The sequence below is a fragment of the Rhineura floridana genome, chromosome 3 (genome assembly GCF_030035675.1).
Source record: "Rhineura floridana isolate rRhiFlo1 chromosome 3, rRhiFlo1.hap2, whole genome shotgun sequence".
Lineage (NCBI taxonomy): Eukaryota > Metazoa > Chordata > Lepidosauria > Squamata > Rhineuridae > Rhineura > Rhineura floridana.
In genome coordinates, this window is record NC_084482.1 from 135,163,337 (window position 1) to 135,185,829 (window position 22,493).

At 39.5% G+C, this 22,493-nt stretch overlaps 1 protein-coding gene across 5 annotated transcripts in view; it reads left to right on the forward strand.

Moving 5' to 3' along the window:
• The window catches only part of PRKCD (protein kinase C delta), a 113,498-nt gene that overhangs the window by 71,533 nt on the left and 19,472 nt on the right, over positions 1–22,493 (forward strand). For all 5 annotated transcript variants that reach the window (XM_061618031.1, XM_061618029.1, XM_061618028.1 and 2 more), the window contains exons 5-13: positions 4,465–4,621; positions 6,133–6,164; positions 6,831–6,916; positions 9,468–9,597; positions 9,949–10,049; positions 13,339–13,435; positions 15,121–15,242; positions 17,452–17,625; positions 19,491–19,582. In XM_061618031.1, coding sequence (XP_061474015.1) covers positions 4,465–4,621; positions 6,133–6,164; positions 6,831–6,916; positions 9,468–9,597; positions 9,949–10,049; positions 13,339–13,435; positions 15,121–15,242; positions 17,452–17,625; positions 19,491–19,582 — 991 coding nt within the window. The remainder of the gene's footprint in view (positions 1–4,464; positions 4,622–6,132; positions 6,165–6,830; positions 6,917–9,467; positions 9,598–9,948; positions 10,050–13,338; positions 13,436–15,120; positions 15,243–17,451; positions 17,626–19,490; positions 19,583–22,493) is intronic.

Below are 22,493 nucleotides of genomic sequence, written 5' to 3' on the forward strand. Positions count from 1 at the left end.
TGCATGTCCTCCAAGACCAGTTCCTCCCTCATGATCCTTTAGACTGCAAGAGGGAATTCTTGAGGCCAAGCTGGACATTTCTGCTCCAAGACAAAACTCTCCATGCTGAAACCACAGTTTGAAGGGAAGCAAGTACCAAGCCACTTCATTCACTTCAGACTCTCTCCTAGTCCTGAGTGGCTGAAAGCTGATTCATGTGTTGAGTCCTTACCCAGCTGACCAAAGACTGGCAAGGGCATTATTTTCCCCCTACATATCTCAGGAATCTATCTCCCCAGTATGACGGAACCTACTCCTACCCTTTTCCTAGACTGGCTTTACACAAACATTTCTAGTAATCTAGCTGATGCACTTCTGCTTCCCCTCTACTCCTCCCTCAAGACCGGGAAGAGCAGTTCTGCAAATATTAGTGTTCTTTTCAAATAATGTCATGTTGTATGAACCAGGAGTCCTACCTCAAAACCAACTCTGAGATGTTTCAACACAAACCAACTTCAAACTATGGGCTTGTTTTGAAGCTTCACTGAGTTTGCTGTAAGCCTGGATTCCTGATTTATACAACATGACAAGCCAACGTTCTTTGTAAGGGACAGTAATAGCTGGCAAAGTAGAGGGAGGAGCATGTGAGCCCAATGATCTGCTTGCACTTCATTTACCTAGTGCTAAACTATGGTTTAGCATTATGTGCAAATGCAGTCTGTGTACTTACATACAAGGCACCCATTTTACTAAAGGGGAAGTGATACTTTGTGGTGTTAACAGATACAGGCAACTTCTAACAGCATGTAGTATTACACCAGTTTCCTGATGTAAATATCAGTTTGTGGTAGAGCAAAAGGCACTTAATAAATTCCCTGTGGAAAATAAAATGGTTCAAGGTAGAGGGAACTGATTATTGCTATTCTTTTGAATTTAACTTATCTGTATGTAAAAGTTATTGCAACAATTCACCTGATTACTTACCAGATGAAATGGTTGGTTGTTTCAACAGTTTTTCTGTTTCTAATTCCTGTAAGTTATTTTTAAATAGTGCATCACTTTTATATGCAAAATTTTAGTTAAAGATCACTGATATTTCAGAAGCATTTTAAATGCTATGAGCTATATACAAAAAAAATATTAAGCTTGGGAGCAGCAACTCCTCCTGCTACTTCTTTTGCAACAGAGCCCTCTGCCACTTCATCTTTTCCGGACACATCTACTTACCCACTTCTGTTCTGTCCTTTTTGAGAGTTAAGACAATCTGAATTGCTACTTTGTTCAACACTTCATATATAAATGTGCAAAAAGGATTTTAAAAAGCCATAAGAAACAGTATCCTCCCTTTCAGTTTATGGAAGGGACCCCCTTTAGCATGTTCAAACATTTCATTTAATCCAGTGACCTTCTGTTCTTCTTTTTATCAACTGGTGGTCTTCTCCTCTACAAAGCTTCAACCCACATGACTCTTTATGTTCTTGGTTGGAATAGCCTTGGGGAGAGCCTGTATTAAATGAGGAATGGGCACTGGATGACTATACGGGAGGCAGAGTAGGACAGGAATTGCTAGAAGTGTTGCAGCACTGTGGGAGGACCACAGTTTTAAGGTCCACCACCCAGGATTCTGTCACCAGACCAATTATTTTGTGCCCCCTGGCCTGTAGTGTGAACGTTAAACAGCTTGGATGTTTATCCTCGTCCTAAACACATTTACTAGATTTAAGTGGAGCCTATATTTCTTGAGATCACAGTTTGAGATTACTAAGACTAAGGAAATGTTAAGGTAATTTTCCAGTCTTGAGAATGCATTGGTTAGTATCTTGCTCCTGTTATGAAGGCCTCAGAACTCACAGAAAAGAGCTATTGTTGTTCTGTTCATTTTGAGAATGAGAGAGTGAACAAGTGCTAAAGATGATTAAATATATAGGAAAATGGTGTCTAGGTATTGATACTCTTTAATGGGAGATTAATCAAACTGAGGTTGTTTCCAACTTTCCATCGTTCATCAACATCAAAAGAAAACACTTGTGTTGGAAGAATAAAGAGGTCAAAAAGAAGATTGCCCCCTACTTTTGAAATGCACTGACATTATGATTGAGTTTTCTCCCATTGCTTTAAAAAAACAACTACATACAGTAAAACCAGGTTGGTTTGGCAGTATGCTGTGTAATGGGGGGAAGGGTGGGAGGCAAAGCAGAGAAAGTAGTTCAAACTATGCCCATTGGGGCATTTGCCTCCGTCACTCATCCCCACATTTCAAGTCCTGCAATATTTGCTTAAAATAAAACTGCAAGGGAGCAAAAAGAACACACACACACACACACACAAATTCTTGTTAGGTTAATAAGAAATTCTTTCCTGCTGGCTTCAGTTTGAATTAATACAACCTGAAGCAGTGTCATCATGCATGTTGATAAAACACCTCCTGCTTTTTATATAATTGTGCTAGGCACTGTGATGTCATTACTTCCTCTACATAGAGAATTGGCTGTTTTGGATCCATTTGGATCATGTTTTAATCTTCTTGCCTAACTACATTGCATATGGAAACAGATATTGTGCCCCAAATAAGACATCTGTCAGAGTGTACCCATGAAATTATTATTGAAACGCAGCTTGTTTTACCTGGAAAAGTTTAAGGCTGACATCCTAAACATGCATACTCTTGAGATTCTTGTCTTTTTAGAAGTTGCATGGAATGATTCTCTTTCTCTGGATTTTTTTCTTCAGATATTGTTCATACTTGAAGTATTTCTGAATATTAATTGGATGAGAAATAGTTGTGCAATTGGCCTTTCCTGTATAGCTGCCTTAATTCACATCAAAAAGGGGGAAAGTGGGTTCGTGGGAAGAAAGAACAGACATTGGAGTGAAAAAATGAAGAAAAAGTGGCTTGGAGAGGGAGAGAGATCCATCGCTGTCAGTCAGTGAAATGCTTCGGGAAACCCTTACAACTTCTCTAACTGAGGAGCCATTGAATGAGAGGACTAATTCCAAGGATTACTTCTAATTAGCGGAAAAAAATAATTTAGAATGTAGCATGTATAACGAATATGGCATTCATTTCCCCCCAAATATTTACATTAGCCTTGGTTGTTCTTTCAACTGGTTTTAGTTCACATTTCCATTGGCTTTATTTTCTCCTTCTCCATCTTCTGTGTACTGTTTCAACCTCTCTGCATCTCGGTTACTAAATCAGGAATAGGGAACTTTTTTCACCCAAAGGGACCTATTCTCTTGTGGGAACTTCCCAGGGGCTGCATGCCTGTGTGGGGTGGGGCCAGAAGCAAAAGGGGACAGAGCAGTGGATGTGATTCTTCCCTTTGTACAGTAGGCTAGATTCTAGCCATACACAAAACCCAAGGGTTTCTGCACACATGAATATATACATGTTTCTCTCCTTTGCCTAGGCAAGTAAGAGGCATTCCAGACAGACAAAAGCACTCAAGGAGGGTGTAGCCTGGAGAGAGTCCCAAGGGCTGGGTGGTGGATGGGGAGGGCACCTAAATAAAGCCGTTTGACTTTCCTTTGTAGCTTGAAGGGGGCATTTCTGTAACGGAAAAAGAACAATGATGCATGCATAATCCAATTTCAACTTCTTAAAAGTATACTTTCATAACAGCATTGGCTTCTCAAATGCAATTTTGATTTCTACTGAAGCAGAAAAGGAACATGTTCCTTGTGTTAATAGTCAGAGCAACATAGATTGGTTGTTTAATACAATGATCAGCTATCGAAATATTTTATTCCCCCAGAACATTAACCCTGTATTCTAAGCATCTGAGATAAAACTGTGGCAAGAAGTTAATAAAGAATTGTATGTCCAACCTTCTTATACTGACAGGCCAGGATGTCCAGGCCAAGGAGCATATAACCCATCAGCTCCTGAAGAAACCATCAAAGGCCTAAGAGGAGAACAGTTGGGGCAGCCCCACCTCCACCGTCCCTGGGGTTGCTTAAAACTTATGTGCCCGGAAAGAAGCCAGAATCCAGAATGCCCAGGCCTGGCATTATTGCTATCGGCTCCTGAAGTTGCCCTGCAGTTGTTTGTGATAGTGTTTTACATTGCAAGCTACCTTGGTGGAAATACAGTGTATATAAAAACATAAATAAATAAATAAAATGTGTTGTGACCTCAAAGTTTTAGTGGTCAGCATGATAAGGGGAAAGGTTGGGGTTTTGTGCCTTTTCTCCAGCACTGCGTTTGTGGCTATGATGTCTACTCTCTCACCTAGAATTTACAGATTATGGAGTTTTGCTGACGCAGTCCATATCCTCAGTTCCTTTTAACTTTTCAATAACTGCAGCAGCACGAAGAGAGGAAGAGGAAAAAGAGGAACAAACACATGCTTTTTAAAGTGATAGTATTTTATCACTAAGTTGAAATTTACTTGTTACACTCTAATAAAAATGAAACAATTATTCCTTCCACAATTTGTACATTTATAAATAAAATTCACTTCTGTTTTATTTCTTTACTTCTAGATAGCAAGCAGTCGATGAGGGAAGATGAGGGAACTGTGACTATAAACAGAAGAGGAGCAATCAAGCAGGCTAAGATCCACTACATCAAAAATCATGAGTTTATTGCTACCTTCTTTGGGCAACCTACATTTTGCTCTGTTTGTAAAGATTTTGTCTGGTGAGAACAACTCTCTAAGTTCCTTTTGTTTATATATTGCACACAACTCAGGGGTAAGACTACAGCTGAAGGATTTAAAATTTTCTTGTGTGAATTTAAATACTACACTGGCATCATTTCTCCTTAGAGAAACTCTTCCTCTAGGAAAGCCTGAAGATTAACTTGTTGACCTGGAAATAAGCTTTTTGACAACCTTCCTGAAAGTCTACAAGGATGGCTTAGGTGGACTTCTTTAACTAAGGTCGTCCACGAACCACCTTCAAAAATATTGTTTCAGCCACTCTCAGATTTCATCAACAGCTTTCCCCAACTTGGTACCCTCTAGATGTTTTGGACTACAGCTTCCATCCAAAACATCCGGAAGATAACAGGTTGGGGAAGGCCTGATCAGGATTTGAGTTGCTTACAATGGATGATGAACTTCATATTTTATTTATTTTAGATGTTTATATGCCACCTCTTGGCATTGCTAAGTGTTGAATATGAGGAGAAATCTGATATATTAAGTGCAGTAAATTCAATGTTTTTAAAGGTCAAATTAGCGCGTGAATTGTGCCCAGAAGCTTAAGTGTTACCTAGTACAACTGCATCAGGATTGTTTTGGCTGCAACCAAGAAACAACCTGTCATATTTTGCATGCGCTAAAGCTTTTAAGTGGTCTTTAAGGTAGAATAGATTGCAGTTCCCTTGATCTTAACAAGGCATGAATGATAGTGGCCAGTTCTCTGTCTTCCAGGGAATTATCATATGTGAATAATAAAAAGTGCTCCTGGCTACTTCCCGTGTTCCTGAAATGAGTGCCACATCCAGAAGCACTCCTAGACAACAAACCTGGATCTTCAATTATAACCTAGTTCCATTCACTGCAATTAACACTTTCTTCTAAAAGAACCCGATATGTGACCTTCTTTCCTGGAGTCAGCTTAAGTTTGTTCTCCCTAAAGCTAGGCCAAAATGCCCCCCCACACACACACACACTGCTACCCCATTAGCAAGTGACAAACTCTCTCTCTGTGTGTGTGTGTGTTGGTAATTTTCAGGGGTCAGGGTGAAATTAAGCCCAAATTAAAATTGCCAATGCTATGGAACAAAGAAAATAAAATGGTGAGTCCAGGACAGTGGTTACAGGTGCCTTTTGTGCTTCAACCCCCCCCCCAAAGGTGAGCTGAAAATTAATTATAACAAACTTCTTCAGATCGGGTGTTGTTCCCCTTCATCCACTTGGCCACACCCTCCATTATTAAAGACAGTTGCTCCCAGCTGGGTCCATGATGAAATATATAGATAGCTATAATATATTTTTAAATATATATAATATGTTTATAGCATGTTGATGTTTTCCTACTTCAAAACTGTATTGTGTCTTCTCTAGGGGAAGAAAGATAAAATATTTCAGTAGGATCAGATGAGTTTTCTAAATAAGGCCCTGGGCTGATGAGATTAGTTTGTATATCTGAAGAGTTTGTTCTGTAAGTTCTGCATGTGACTCTTTCTCCCTGTTTCTTTTCCAGGGGGCTAAACAAGCAGGGATATAAATGTAGACGTAAGTTGACTGTATCATCTTTGCTCATGGGGGGGGGGAATAGCCCATGAAACTTCAGCCGATGTAGTCTAAATTGTTGTTCTTCACTATGGGCAACCTTCTGTTCTTTTAGATGCCAGGTAAAAAAAAAACTTTTTTGTCAGTCTTTTAGAAGCTAATCAGGTCATGTTTATGTTGCTGTTAATTATGTAATTTATAATTATTTCAATGTTTCTGTTTATGATGTTTTTATATTACCTTATTTTTGTAAGCTTCCCTGTAACCATTGTTGCTGAAGAATGATGTAGAAATATCTTAATAAATAAATTAAATTACATAGCAGCAGTTGCTAAGTATTCATTTTGCTAGGACTGCGATTCTCCAGATAACAAAGGGGCAGTCATTTTAAGACTGTTGCAGCAAAACAGTAAGGCAACTTGTGATACTTTAAACACTAACAAATATATTGAGATGTCTTAGACCTCTTTAAAATTCAAAACTAATAGTAAAAGCTTTTTAATGCATCATTTCCACTGATGTATGTAAAATTACAACTTTTATTCAAATAAGAAATGAAAATCGGAACAAATAACATTTATGTGTAGAATATGTCATAGATTATCCTCTTCCCTCCCTACAATGAAATTTAACTGCCTGTATCTTTTCATTACTGTTGGTCTTCCGAAGAATGTAATGCTGCTATTCACAAAAAATGCATTGATAAAATCATTGGGAGATGTACTGGTACTGCAGCAAACAGCAGAGATACAATGGTAAGTCATACAGTGTTTTATATATTCGATAACAACATTATGTATTTTGTGGCCAAAAAAAATGACATTCAGCTCTAAAGAAAACCAAATACTGTGCTTATTATACATTATACAAATTTGGTATGCTTATATACCTTCACCTAATATTTTGTTTCTAAAGAGCCAAGTTATGAAAGACCTTGAATCTTATTTATTTTTTGCAAGTAGGAAAGGTGATTGAGAAGCAACAAAAGGCAGGAAATTTGTGCAATCAGTACCTGAACTTTCCTGACCAAGGGCAGAGAAGTTGCTCACAATAGTGGGTTTAAGCAGATATACTTTTATCTTTGGGAACCTTTGTCTGAATCGTCACATGGCTATGATGGGCTGGAAGAACCTTAGAAAAAGGGACAACTTCTAAGTTTTCATTCAGGGGTAAGGAATGTGTGGCCTTTCAGATGTTGTTGGACTCCAGATCTCATCGTCCCTAAACTGCCTGGACCTGATTGGGAATTGGGAGTCCAGCAGCATTAGCATAACACGTAACCAGCTCTTGGTAAATATAGCTACGCATCACAAAATGTCAGACTCAAACTCTCCAGCATTTAATGGCTTGTTCTGAAACTGATAGATAAAAATAACAGCTTTTATGATGCTGTTGCCTTCCAGGTGATGTTGGACTAAAACGCCCATCATTCCTGACTGTTGGCCAGGCTGGCTGAGGCCAATAGGAGTTCTAGTCCAACATCTGGAGGGCAACAAGTTTACCATCCCTGCTTTAGCTTGATCAGACTGTTCCAGGTCCCTTGTTTCCATGGTTCAGGAGAATTGGAACTGTGCCTTTTGGGGCTAGCTTGAAGATTGCACTTTCCTGGAGCTTTTAAAAATTATTCCTTGGGGACATATTCACAGCTGCTTCTCGGAGGATTGTTTTGTTTTTTGAGAGGGCTTGGCATTCAATTATTGTGAAACCAAGTCCCTCATTTTTGTTCTGTTTTAAATAGGCAAAGATCTGCACAGGGTCACCAATGTGGGTACCAGGGTGCTGCCATACCAGAGCCAGCAGGGAGCCCAGATTCTGAGCTTTCATTTTCTTTTTAAAAAAGGAAGCATCTAGCCTATATAGAAAAAAAGTTATGTAGCAAAATGTGCAGGAACTTCCAAAGCAATTGCCTGCTCCAACCTTTCAGTGGGCTGTGAGCTGCTCCCACCTTTCAGTGTTTTTGCCCATGAGTGAAATCACAGCTGCATACACAAACTTTTAAAGCACATTCAAATCACATTTTTCCTCCCAAAGCAACTGGGAACTGTAGTTTACTCCTCTCAGAGCTACAGTTGCAATCATCCTTAAAAACTACCATTCCCATGATTCTTTTTGGGGGGAATGTGCTTTGAATGCTTTACAGATATGGTGAGTTTAACCTAGAGTTGCATGTATATTGGAAGAAGTCCCTTCTGCACCCAATGGAGAAAGGACTTCCTGGTTCATTTTGAAACTGTTTTGGTCTTCCTTGGTGCATGCGTGACTCTATATTTTCCTCTAGACTCAGACAATGGAAAAGGAATTGCAGGAGTCATTTTGAAGCTTCCCCCACCCCCATTTTGCCTGGTAGAGAACTGATTGTTAAACAATCCACTATTTTAGTGTAGCTGTGAATGGGCAGAAGGGTGTCTGCCAAAAAGTTAGCAAAGTACATGCTCTTTCTAAGTTCATGAAAAAAAAATCTGAGTATGTAAACATTACGAAAAAATTACAAATGCAATAATAAAACCCATAATTAGTTTATTTATATTGTAGTGGGGAAAATTATGGTTTGGAAAGCATAGGTTACATCTATCCTGCAAAGTAGCCCAGTGCTGCTTTGCATAAATATTGCTATGTGGGGGGCAGGAGTTGGCTGAGAGAGAGTTGTGTATGACAACCCTGCATGGTAGTCCAGTGTTATCCAGTTTCTTGGAATGTTGGTTTGAGGGGGTGTTAAGTTGACTGTAGCAGCAACATGGGGGTGATTAATTGCTTTCCAACCCACTGAGGGAAATAATGGGATTCTTGGGATGTTGCTGCTGGTATAAACACTTACATGGGTATGCTTATGTGAAAGGCTCAAATACCTTTTGTTAAAAAGAAAATTATATCTGTTTGACCTGGGCTGATAACAATGCCGGAGAGGGAGCACAATGTATGATTCTCAGGATACTGAGTTCTGTGCTTTCATACCAAACCACATTTGTCACGCACAAAGAAGCACAGTGTACACATAACACTGGTCTATTGGAATATACTTATTGGACATTTCCTGGGACGTTTTAGAAAACCTTTTTATTTAGGAGATGGTTTTTAGCTGATAGAATGATATTATAATGGTTAGTGGGGTAGGTAGTATCTCTAATGTATTAAAAATATTTAATTCACTAGAATTTATTTTGTTAGACTCACTGCTTGCCTCAAGCCTATAGGCTATGTGGTCAGATAAAAAATGGATTTCTGGCTCCCTCTCCTTGAAAATCCTCCATAAAGAGAAATCTCCAAATACTTGTTTTACTTTTCCCCCTAACATAAATATGTCTTCAGTTTCAGAAGGAGCGCTTCCATATTGATATGCCTCACAGATTCAAAGTTTACAACTACATGAGTCCTACCTTCTGTGATCATTGTGGTAGTCTTCTCTGGGGACTAGTTAAACAAGGATTAAAATGTGAAGGTACAGTCTGTTTCTTTTGGCTATTAAAAACCTTAGGCAAAATAGCAGTGCTAGGGAACTTTTGGAAGGAAAGGGATTAGTTTCATGTTTATATTTTTGTATGTAGGAGTAAAACTGAGAATTATGTGGAAGGTCATTTTTTAAGATGGATACTTAACCACCATCAACTATATTAACAGGTGAAAATAAATGGATGACTGCCAAACCAAATGCTGCTCTTGCTTTTTTACTCTTGTAGTAATGTTTGATCCTTTTTAATATTGAGAGTAAAAGAAATGTAGGTGTAGATTTCAGTACAGTATGTTTATAAATTGCATTACACTAATGCTATTCATAATTGTATATCCTTAGAATGTGGAATGAATGTGCACCACAAATGTCAAAAGAAAGTGGCAAATCTCTGTGGAATCAATCAGAAACTATTGGCAGAAGCTTTAACTCAAGTTAGTCAGGTATGTTTGCATAGTGCTTCTCTTGTATGCCTGTAAGGGTGAATACAGATTATAATTTCCAAGTGATAAATTCCATATCAAATATGAAACCACTTGCTAATATTGACATCTGATTTACTTTGTCAAGTGATAAGAATATTACCATTCATTCCCTTGCTTACATATGGATTTCAGATGGAGCACATAATTGTGTTAAGACCATTCTAAGTTAGCACCATTCTAAGTTAGCACTTTTTAAATGGCCATCTATGGCTGCATTCAGACATTTGGAGGATCAGGAACAAACTCGGTGCTTTCACATTACCTCCTTCTGCTCCCTTTCCCTCATGAGCTGAGCTTAGTAGAACATTTTCTGCTTTTATCAAATCACACTCTGCCACTAAATCTAAAACAGCAACTGTGGTTTGAGCAGGGCTTTGAAACTTGGATTGCAAACTAGGGAAAGCATGCAAGCACAGAGGTGGCTCTCAGTCCTCCAAACTGTGCTTTGGGAGACTGGGAGCATCACAACTGAACACAGCTTATCTCTTCCTGAGTGCAGCAATAACACTCTCTCATTTATTGTATGAAAAACAATCTACTTCTTTACACTTGAAATTAAGCCTTCCTGATTTCATCACAACTTGTTTCCAAAAAGGTGCACTTAGAATTGCAGCCATACCCAAAGTACTGTACAGTAGCCTTTGGGCACCAGCCTGCCCTGGGTGTGCGACTCCTGCCTGTCCCACCTACCTCTCTCCTGTATTCTGCTGCTGCGCACGCAGGGCTGTCATCAACCAAGATGGTGAGGGAGGCTTCTCTAAGGGGCTGATGCCCCCGCTGCCATCTTGGTTGATTGAACGCATGCGCGGTACATTACATGTGCACATATGCCTGCTATCAACCAAGATGGTGGTAGGGGCATCAGTCCCTTAAAGAAGCTTCCGCCACCACCTTGGTTGATGGCAGCCCTACGCGCATAGCATGCACAGCAGCAGAACACAGGAGAGAGGTAGGTGGAGCGAGCGAACGGGCAGGCGAGTGACCTGGAAGCTCCCTCCCTGCGGTCCGTGACAGGGACCCTGCTGCAGATCTTGGAAGGGGAGTGCTACTCTTCCACCTTAACGAGGGGCCCTTCAGGGGCCCTCAGCCAGGGCCCAACCTGGACTCCCTTTGGCACCGGCCCTGAGTGGAAGAGACTCCCTTATCTGGTTTAAAAGAAAATCTTATTTTTGGTGACACCTATCAGACCAAAGACATACTGCATATCAGGAGACATAGAAGTTACAACTGAAGCCATAGACAAAGAGGAAAAGGGAAGAGAACAAATAGTTTTAGAATGGAAAATCATATGAAAAGTTCATAAACCTTGTTGAGACCACAATAATAATGAATGGAGAATTGAAAATACTTTACAGTTGACAAAAAGTACCAGGAAAAAATAAACCAGGGAGATTGAAATCTTCCAAAAGAGATTTTTTAGAAGGATCAACAGAACAGAGGACTTCCATCAAGCCTATTCATATACTATGAATCTCTTCTGAGATGCACAGATTGCTTCTTGTATAAGTCATCTTCTTGTGCAAATATTATTATGTCTGCTATGCTTCCTTGTGGCAGACACATGTTCGATGAGCAGTAATTTTTACATTCATAGCATTTCTTGCAACAGACGTTCTGCAGTGGTATGCTTGTCTTGGGAGTAGATAACTTGCATGAGCAGGTTTTGTGTTTTTTCATATTTTGGAGCCTATATTGGAGCACCTCTCTACCCTTTGACACCCGATGTGTATTATCAGGACCCATACTATTCCTGTGACTGTAATTTGTTTTTAACTGCTTTTAATACTGAATTTTAGATTGTTGTGACCTGCCCTGGAACCTGGGGGTGAAGGGAGGTGATAAATTTGATGAGTAGTAGTAGTAGTATATTTATAAGTCTGTAAGATGAAAAAATGGAAGAAAATGGCTACATACAAGCAGCAGAGAGCTTGTATGGTTTAGTGATTATATACATGAAGTAACTTTATTGCATGAGTGTGAATGCATCCATAATTCATAGGACATAAGTGCCACTATAGTAAACAATTAATATATTAGATGTCTAGACATTCAGTTTAACCCTCATGCAGACCCAGCAAAAAATCTTACTGGCTGGCTTTGGGGTATATTTGGACCCCAGTGAGATTTATAATGGAAGGATGGAGTCACTTTGTACCTCAGATACTTTTTTTTTGCCACCACAAGTGACCAAAGTGACACTACCAAAGCACCTTGAGCCAAAAGACCACTTATGTAGAGGAGGTAGAATTTTCCTGAGCAGTATATGTTGGCCCCTTCTCCATGCATGTTGAGTAAATGGGTAGTTTGGACCCCAGTGTTTTTTTGTGTTTCCAGAAAGAAAACAGTAAGTGGTAATTGGATGAAATTTGGGGACATTGTACACATGACAGTTTGTGACAATAGCCTAAAAAGATAACCCTGTAGGTCTACTCATGTGTAAATTGTACAATAAAAGGCAGAAAATTGCCCCCAGGGTTCTTGCTAGGGTACATTTTGACCCCAGATGGTTTTTTGTTTCCAGAAGGAAAACAGTAAGAGGTAACTGGCTGAAATTTGGGGACATTGTACAGATTAAAATTTGTGAAAATGTTCTAGGAGGACATACTTGTAGGTCTACTTATGTGTAAATTACACAATGAAAAGTAACCCACAAGTCTGTCTGAAGGTTAAATTGAATGTTTAAAGTGAGTTTCTGCAATCCATTTCAGTTTTCATAATTGAAGATAGAGCAACGTGGAAGAAGCTTTTGATGACAAGTGATAGTTTCACAAAATATACATATACAGCAGTTTGTTAACCATGAATTCTTAATGTGACAACTGTGTCTATAAGCATCAGAGGCAGAGTTCATAAGTTTGTTACTTGGTGTGCTATATGCCCACACAGAGAGAATGTTGGTGTAAAAAAAGTTATGCACACACTTGTAGCACACAAGTTTCATATCACAAGCTCATGCATCAACTGCCCATTCTGTGCATTTCTGTAAGCTTTGATTCCTTATATCAAAGAAAATGATCCCGTGAAACCCATTCCGGTAAAATAAGATGTTAATAAACACAGTGAAAATTTAAAATCCTCCATTATTTTTTCCAAAGAGCAAAATGTATACTTATAATTCATAATACATGAGAAATGTCATCATGTGAAATAATGTACTAATATTAAACTTCGCCATTTAAGTGTGAAAAGCAATCATTTGTTAATTTAAATCCTAAAATAATTTTGAGTGTACATTGTTTCTTTTCAGAAATCTACCAGAAAATCTGAATCGGGATCAGTAGAAAATGTTGGTATTTACCAGGATTTTGATAAAAAACCTAAAGCCTTCAGTGGAGATACAACAGGTGATTCCCCCCCCCATTTTGAATGGATAATTCTAACACTTAGCCCATTAATTTAAAACTCACAATACCACTACAGCATAAACAATATTTTGACACTTGTTTTGTTTTTAAAAAAATATTATGCAAGGACATGGACATGTAAGTGACTACTTCCACACAACAGTCTTTAACATGCAGGTTTAACTACAGTGTCCTGCCTTTCAGCTGAGTGCCTTAGTACACGGACAGAGATTGTGCATGAAGTCACACACTAGTGCAGTTCTTGAGAACTCTCTGTCAGGGACCATTCAATACTATAATTCAGTCTGATTATAATTTTTGCTGCTGATGGGAGGGTTTTCAGAATCTTTTTCCGTATAAAATCACATTTGGCTTGAGGCCTAAAGAACCACCTTCTACCAAACAAGCCTGTCCGAACTTTTCAGTAATCAGTGTTCGTCCCTTTTGCCATCTGAAGCTGGCGGTGATGGAAAGAAGAGTTTTTGGCTGCTGTGTTTTGTTACGGACTGTTTTCCTAGGATGGCTGAACTGGCACAAGTTCTGATGTCATATTTTGGCATCCAGCAAAAATCATCTTTTTATTTGAAGCAAGTCACCATGTAGTATACATTTATTTTATTTATTTATTTATGGCTTTATCTTTTCTGCCAGATGCTGTTCTTCATATTTTTATTGTTTCTATCATTTCATTTTATGCCACTCAGAGTTTTTTATATGAAAATGATCTAGGGCTGGATTCAATGTAGTGCTAAGGAGTTTCAATGTAATGCAAAGGAGATTGCATTACACTGAAACTCTGCGCTGATGGAACAAAGGAGATTGTTCCATCAGCGCAAGCATTTCTGCTTGCCTGGTGGAACGGTCTTCCCTCTCTTCCTCCCTCATGCTGTTCTGGAGCTTTTCCCGACCCTCTGAGCCGATTTGAGGAGAGTGGGGAAGGGGAGGAAGGGGGGGAAAGTCCCATTGCACTAGTAGGAACCCTTGCTCTGGCTTCTGCTAGCGCTACAAGTTAGTTGTATAAGGGCCCTAAATACCTCCCCCCTTTTTAGGATATCCCATGTTCCAGTAAGCGGTACAGGCAAAAATGTAACACTGCCCCAGACTTCATTTAGAATCATAGAATAGTAGAGGCCATCAAGTCCAACCCCCTGCTCAATGCAGGAATCCAAATCAAAGCATTCCTGACAGATGGCTGTCTAGCTGCCTCTTGAATGCCACCAGTGTCGGAGAGCCCACTAGCTCTCTAGGTAATTGGTTCCATTGGTGTATGGCTCTAACAGTTAGGAAGTTTTTCCTGATGTCCAGTTGAAATCTGGCTTCCTGCAACTTGAGCCCATTATTCCGTGTCCTGCACTCTGGGACAATCAAGAAGAGATCCTGGCCCTCCTTGTGTGACAGCCTTTAGTAAGTCTTAGGTTTAGAATCCAGTCATCATAGGTATTAATATAAAGTAGTTTTGACTTTTTGAATTTATGCATGCGTGGAATTTGAATCAGTAATTCTGTGCTTGCAGACATGTGCATACACACACATTCTTTCTAGTGGCTGGAGCAAGTTTATGGAATGGTCAGGATGAGATATATCAATACTTTGTAAAGCCATAAATTAGAATAGCAAGTCATTGAGGGGGAAGGGAGAAAAGCTTCCTAGTCATAATTGAAAAAATTGTGTTATGCTTTTTGCAGATAATAGTGAATATGATAAGCTTTGGGAGGGACGTTCGTTGTCACAACCATCCAGTAGGAGGAAGTTCAATGTAGACAGTTTTGTCTTCCAGAAAGTTCTTGGGAAAGGAAGCTTTGGAAAGGTAAGGCTTCATTATCTTTACATTTTTAAATTACTACCTAACTGTTAATTGTGCATTGCTATAATCCCTTGCATGAGAGAAGGAGAACCAAGCAAGTTACATGATTTTTCAGGCCACCACAGAAGTGGGACCAGGGGGCAGAGAGCCATGGTGATACAAGTGCTTGGAGCTCATAGCAGTGGGGAGGAAAGGTGTTGTTCTACTTTCTTCTCCTTACCCCTCACCTCTAATTGTAGTGTAGCTTCATTATGTCAATCTGTGGGCTGCCTCTATGGAGACATGACAAACGTGAAGGAACAAATCTGTTGATGTGCACTGTGAAAGAAATCCTCTCCTTTTCTTTTCATGGCTTGGCTTGACTTGAAGGAGATCAGGTACAAAGGAAAGCGATTTTGCACTGACTGTCATCTGTTGCTGATACGGGGCTCCAGAAGCCCAATGTGAGCCAAGGAATGAAAGCCAGCAAGGGGCACTCACATATATTATTGTTTGTTGTTGTTGTTGTTATGTGCCTTCAAGTCGATTACGATTTATGGCGACCCTATGAATCAGTGACCTCCAACAGCATCTGTCATGAACCATCCTGTTCAGATCTTGTAAGATATTATTGTTAGGCATTTTTATTTTAAAGGCACCAAGAGAAGGGACAGAGAAGGGAAAATGTTTGCAAATTGTTATGAAGATATTTTCTACTAGTAGTGGAAGCATAGTGTGACCATTTGAGCCAAATACAATGTGCTTACTTATAATAGAATCATAGAATAGTAGAGTTGGAAGGGGCCTATAAGGCCATTGAGTCCAACCCCCTGCTCAGTTACTTAAATCAAGTAAGTAAACAGACATAAATAGTAAAGAGTCAAAACCTGGTTCCATGTTAAAGTCAGCATGTGAGAAATCTGCCTGCTAAAATTCTGAAGGCTCTAGGAGAAGAAAGTTGAAGGAAATAGAAATGATACATAAAATTGAGACATCACCACTGGCTGCCTTTTTCTGTCCATTGTTCATCTCCACTTGTTTGCTCTGACTAATATGGTTTCTAACTCATCTAGAGAAAATTAGCTTCTAGATAATGACATACCGGGAAATGGACAGCCTGGGTGTTCTGTAGCCCCTGTCATACATTCTGTTTATGAAATAGATGCCACATGTAGAAAAGAGCTGTCCCCAAAGTGCATGCAGTGAGCATGGGTGTCTGCATAAGGGATGCTGGGTAATGTGCTCCTGCTGCCCTTTCAACGCATGGAGACCACTTAATACAAATAATGGGGCATGGATAAAACTTTCCCCCATTCATAGTGACTAGTCTGAACCTACCTGATGCTTCAGTATTCCTGAAGCTGAAGAGTAGTAGATCTGATCAGTCCTTTGAATGGCAAACTACTAGAAGTGCCATTTGTGAGAGTGAGGTATAATGAATGCATTTTTTTTCAGCGCATATCTTTGCAAACAACATAATTAGTTGAGTGACGGCTTTGCACTCTTCCTCCATTCTGAGCATTGCTCTCTGCTGCTGCTTTAGGGAGGGGGCAGGAAACAGTAAGTGCAGTATGGAAGTCTGGAAGCAAATCTGACAACAAAAATGGCAGCTATCAGAATCCACTAGGAACACACATTTCAATCTCCCAGGATATGCTGATGCTGACTTCAAAGTGCCCAAACTTCAACAAAAAGAACATAGTTTGAAGTTGTGAAGCTAGAATTTCAGCCAATTTTATTCTGTTCTGTTCAGATTAGTTTGGACCATGGATTTCTTTTACAGGTGTAACATTAGCTTACTATAACTATAATGATAGTATTACCACCTCTGACTGCTGTTGTGAATGTTTCACTCTCTTATCTTGTATACCTTTGTGCTTTGCATAGAAATGTTACAAACCTGTACATCTCTTACATTTTATGGCCAGTTGGCAAAGTCTGGACAGCACCTGATGCATCTGATGATGTCTGCTCTAACCTAAGAAAGCTTCAGCCATGATCAGTTTTTAGCCTTGAGGATTCCACAAGACCTTTTAATGTTTTTGCAAACATATATGTGGCTATAGGCTGCAGAATGACACATTCATTGCCTGGGAACTGGATATCCTGTGGCTAGCACTCAGATCAGGTCTGATGCCACTGTTACACAAAGGAGCAAATCCAGAATATTATCATCTGGAAGCTTCTAAATTAACCCATTGCTTGTATCCTAAAGTAATTTTCTATTTTACAGGTACTGCTTGCTGAGCTGAAAGGGAAGAATGAATTTTTTGCAGTAAAGGCTTTGAAAAAGGATGTGGTGCTAATTGATGATGATGTGGAATGCACCATGGTGGAAAAGCGGGTCTTAGCACTGGCATGGGAAAATCCATTTCTTACCCACTTATACTGTACTTTTCAGACTAAGGTACAATGCAGTCCTTAATCTGGTGTTGATGTAACAGGCAAAGTGAAATAATATGGGTGACTTATTTGAAGAGGCATATGTTTGCTTTAAGATAAGCATGTTGTTTTATCTGTTTCCTTTTTGTACTCCTTAAGTATCCATTTGTAGGCTGTGCATAATTTGTCTGCTCCACTAGTCTTCAGCTGGTAGGCTGAGACCCATGACTCAGTTGCAGCCTAACCTACTGTGGGTTGCAACAGCAGTATTGATATATTATTTTAAAAATATGCAGTGGGTCTTCAAATGTATGTTTCAGCTAAAGTTGGGTCTTAGATCTCAAAAGGCTGACAACTACAGATCTACACAATCAGCAGTGGATAAAGGAAAGTACAGTATGTGTCTAACTACTGACAAGTTTGTATCTTAAGAGAATCTCGGCTGTGGAAAGAGTGTTTAGACAGCAAATGTACGATGGAAGTGAGCAGGGTGAGAAAGCAGTGGCCAAAGAATGTTTTTAAGAGTCTGAGTGGTAATGTGTGTCTGCATGTGCTGTGAACAGATTGAAAAAGACACATTGTCTTACTTATCTCCCAATACTGCCATAGTGCTGGCGGGGGGGGGGAGTTGTTCTGAAGAAAACAGTATTTTCATGCTATGATAAGAGAATAACAGAGTGTTACTTCCATCACTCTGAGATATAACTGCCACAATTTAAAGCTAGTGTTCTAAGAATTAACATTCTGAGGTAAGTACATCTCAGCTGCACTTCCTAATAGCCATAGCAATAAAATAAAATTTCCTCTGAAAAAAATAAAGCCATTGCAACGCCTTCATCAAATTCAAACTGTATAGATCCACAAAAGTCAGGGGATCCCAAAATATGGTCCACGAACTTCATTCCGGTGGTCTGCAGTGTATCTGTGGCTGAAGATGGCAGACAGCACATCCATCACATTAAATATTCATATTGGTTTTTAATTGTATTTTTATTGCTTTTATTTCTTATAATGTATTTTATTGTATTACAATTGGAATTCTACAATATATAAGAAATAAAATAAGCAATAAAAATACAATTAAAAGTCATACAGCATCTAGGACAGCACATTACAATTGCTACAACAGGCAGTAAAACCATTAGGTGGTCCAGCAAGACCCTCAGTGATTTTCAAGTGGTCCATGGAGAAAAAAGTTTGGGAACCACTGCTCTAGAATCTGGAAGAAGAGAATGGGTCTTCCCTTTATGGCTAAATGGTTTGGGATACCTGAGAGCCATCTCCTCCGGTAGTAGTCTGCCACACCCTAAGATCTGTTGGAGAGGGTCTTCCCTGTGCCCTGCCTTCCATTCAGGATGAGAAAAAGGGCCTTCTCCATGGCTGCATCCAGACTGTAGAATACGCTAACCCGTAAGATCCTCAAGTCCTGCTTGTGGGCTTCCCATGGGCATCTGGTTGGCCATTGTGAGAACAGGTTGTTGTAGTAGATGGGCCATAGGCCTGATACAATCACCTCTTCTTATGTTCTTATTCACCTCTTACTGTTATTCACTGACTGGTTAAAACAATTCTGTTCCAACAAGTATTTGTCTTGCCAGGCAGATGATGTTTATGCAGTAGGCCCTTATTTTCAGAGGATTTTTATCTGCTGCTTTTTGTGTCTTTTATGGAATTGTTTTGTGTTAAATGGTGTCAGCCATCCAGAGCTATGCAAATGCATTGGAAGGATGGAGGATACGTTTTCTATGTCAATAAATGTCTGATACTGCTTGAAAAGATTTCCAGCCAGAGGCTGCCACTAATATATAATTTGAAGAGAACAACATGTTCATACTGTGTATATAGTTACATCAGTAGGCTAATGTTGTGTTTTTTCCTGTTTGTAAACAGAACCATCTGTTTTTTGTTATGGAGTTCCTTAATGGTGGAGATCTAATGTTCCATATACAGGACAAAGGCCGTTTTGATCTTTTCAGAGCTACGTAAGTGTTGATAACATAATGTTGTGGTAGGGTACCCAATTCAAAATTTGTGGTAGCCCTATTGTTTAGACTGGGATGTACTATCACCTGCAACATGACATACGTTCTAATCATATCACAGCTAGCTACACCTCCACAAATGATTAAGATTCAGGTTCAGTTTTGCCAAGGGATTGAAAGGAATAGTTAAGCAGTTAAAGAGTATCTTAAATTTTATTTTTTTATCTAATGTGTCTATATACTGCTTTTCATCACCAAGTGACCTCAAAACAGTTTACATAAAAAGCTGCAAGTGATACAGAGGAAATAATGGATCCATATTTCTTTTTTGCTGAAATCTTAACTTTTTTTTAGTAATAACGTTGAGGCATTTACCTTATCTGGATGAATATTCCAAAATATAATGGAAAGAATTTCCCTATCCTGAAGAAATCTATTAGCAACACATTGACTGCATTTTGATGATCATGTCTTGGCTTAATAAGCCAAAACGTGAAGGAGCCTTTTGCCCATACACACAACTGTATCAGCAATCAAACCAAGATGTTCTAATTAATCAACTTCAAATGGTGGTTTGATATCTTGTTTCATTCTGAAGATGGTAACCATAGTTTCTTGGTTCAAACAAAACAGGAATTGGAGGTTTCCTGGTTGGATTTCTTATAACACACAGAGGAATAAAGTGACTTTGTGGATGGGAAAAAGGCTTGTTCATGTCTTAGCTAATTAAGCTGATATGCATTGTTTACAAAAGAGAGGTTGCTCATTAATTTAATGATGAAATGTGCCTGTCTGTCCCTGTAACAGAAAAACACTGCTAAAATAAAATAAAAGTTTTGGATCATACATAAAGTATTTGTTTGGTGCCCAAACAATTCTCTAGAAAAGATTTCCAGCCTTCATTTATATATAGAAGCTGCATATGCATATCATGGTACACCATAAACAAGGGCTTGCCATGCATGAGCAGATTGCATTAGCTTTGCTCCTCCCTGCTCATACTGTGAAGAAACAAATCAAGATATAGATTAGTGTAACATTCAGACTAGGTGTGTGGTTTATTTCTTCCCAGTGTTGAGTAGGGAGGAGCAAAGCAGATGCAATTGGCTCATGCATAGTAAGCCATGGCTTATGGCTGACCGTCAGTTGTATATCCCTCTTCCCTCTCTCACATGAGCTCACACACGTAATCTCTCTTTCTCATTCTCCTAATCTTGTAATAGACAGCACCCTTATTAAAATTAATGCTGTCATGTGTTTATCACGCTAAAATTTCTGGTAAATGGGATAACGATCCATGCAACACATGAAATATGAAAAGCATTTTCTGACACTTTCGGTGATCCACACCCTGCTGTACACACAGGACCTCAACTTTGACAGTATTCATGGAGTTTAATGAGTGGATGAGGCTTTTATTTCCCCTTTCAATGAGCAGAAGGCCTGCTTGTGCTAAGCTGGAGCACAACCAAGATTGGCAACTGCTATGACATGTACATTGGGGCATACTATCCATTCTTCCAGTGTTTTAAACTTAAAAGCAGCATTTTAATAAAATTTAATCTACGTGTAGCCCACTTGAAGATATGATTATGATCAGAACTGGCAATATTAGGATCTGGAAAGAATTTCATTCAAGGTCATATGAGTGGGAAGTTGTGGCTTTCTCAGGTGTGTGTCACTTGTAAGAGTCATCTTGAGTTATCTGATCAGCAAAACAACTTTCTTCAGTAAACTCACTCTGCTTGCACTAGAAACAATGCAAGGGGTGTATGTGTAAGGAGATATCACCAGCTAGCCACATGCCCACCCATCAGGCATTCAAAGACAGTACGGACTCCACGCAAGGGACTGGCCAACCTACTCCCCATGGCTGCTGGCACCCGACTTGGCGAGAACTCATATTGGTAGCAGGGAAGCAGGGCTTGCCAACACATCCCCCTGAACAGACTTTCAATGCATGAGGTTGTTTGTATGAGTACCCCATAGATTGTATATGGGGGCAGGAGGGGAGATCTTGCAAGAGACTAGGCTAGATAGGTTTTTTGGTACCCTTCCAAATTTCATACTGTGACTATTCTAGCAATATATTTCTAAGTATTTCTTTAGCTCAATAAGAAAGAGCACTTTAAATGTAAACTAATTAAAATGACAAGGGAAAAAAGGGTTGCCTTTAGCATGTGTTTATAGGCCCATAAAGCATCTATTTAGATTATTATTATGAGGTTCTCAATTTCAGGTCACACAGTGGAATGTCATATATCTGGTGTCTTATGTAATTTTTTTAGAATGAATTGTAGATTATCGTATACAGGAAACAACTTGGAACAGTGAAATTATATCTTCATGGAAAGTTCATAAAATCATCTGCCAATCTTTTGGCATTGTATATAATCTTCTTTTATGTTTCTGCTTATTGTCAGCATCAGATAGTTTCACACCTAAAGTGTGCGGGACCTTGACTCCAACATTGTAGCAGTTGAACCTAATGAGGTGTCCGGAGCACAGTCCTGTCCTGTTTTATTGGATGAGTTTCAGTTGGTACAGCTCGAGGATGTGGACAAGGTGCTTGGACAGGTGCTTGGACTTCTGCTCTGGATCCTTGCCCCTCGTGGCTAATAAAAGCTAGCAGGAATGGAACAGCCGGATGGGCCAAGGAAGTGATTAATGCCTCTCTGCGAGAGGGGGTGGTACCACTCTGCCTGAAGCAGGCGGTGGTGAGACCGCTCCTAAAAAAACCCTCCTTGGACCCTGATAACCTTGACAACTATAGACCGGTAGCAAATGTTCCATTCCTGGGCAAGGTCCTAGAGCGTGTGGTTGCTCACCAGCTCCAGGCTCTCTTGGATGAAACTGATTATCTGGAACCAGTTCAATCGGGCTTTCGGCCGGGGTTTGGTACAGAAACAGC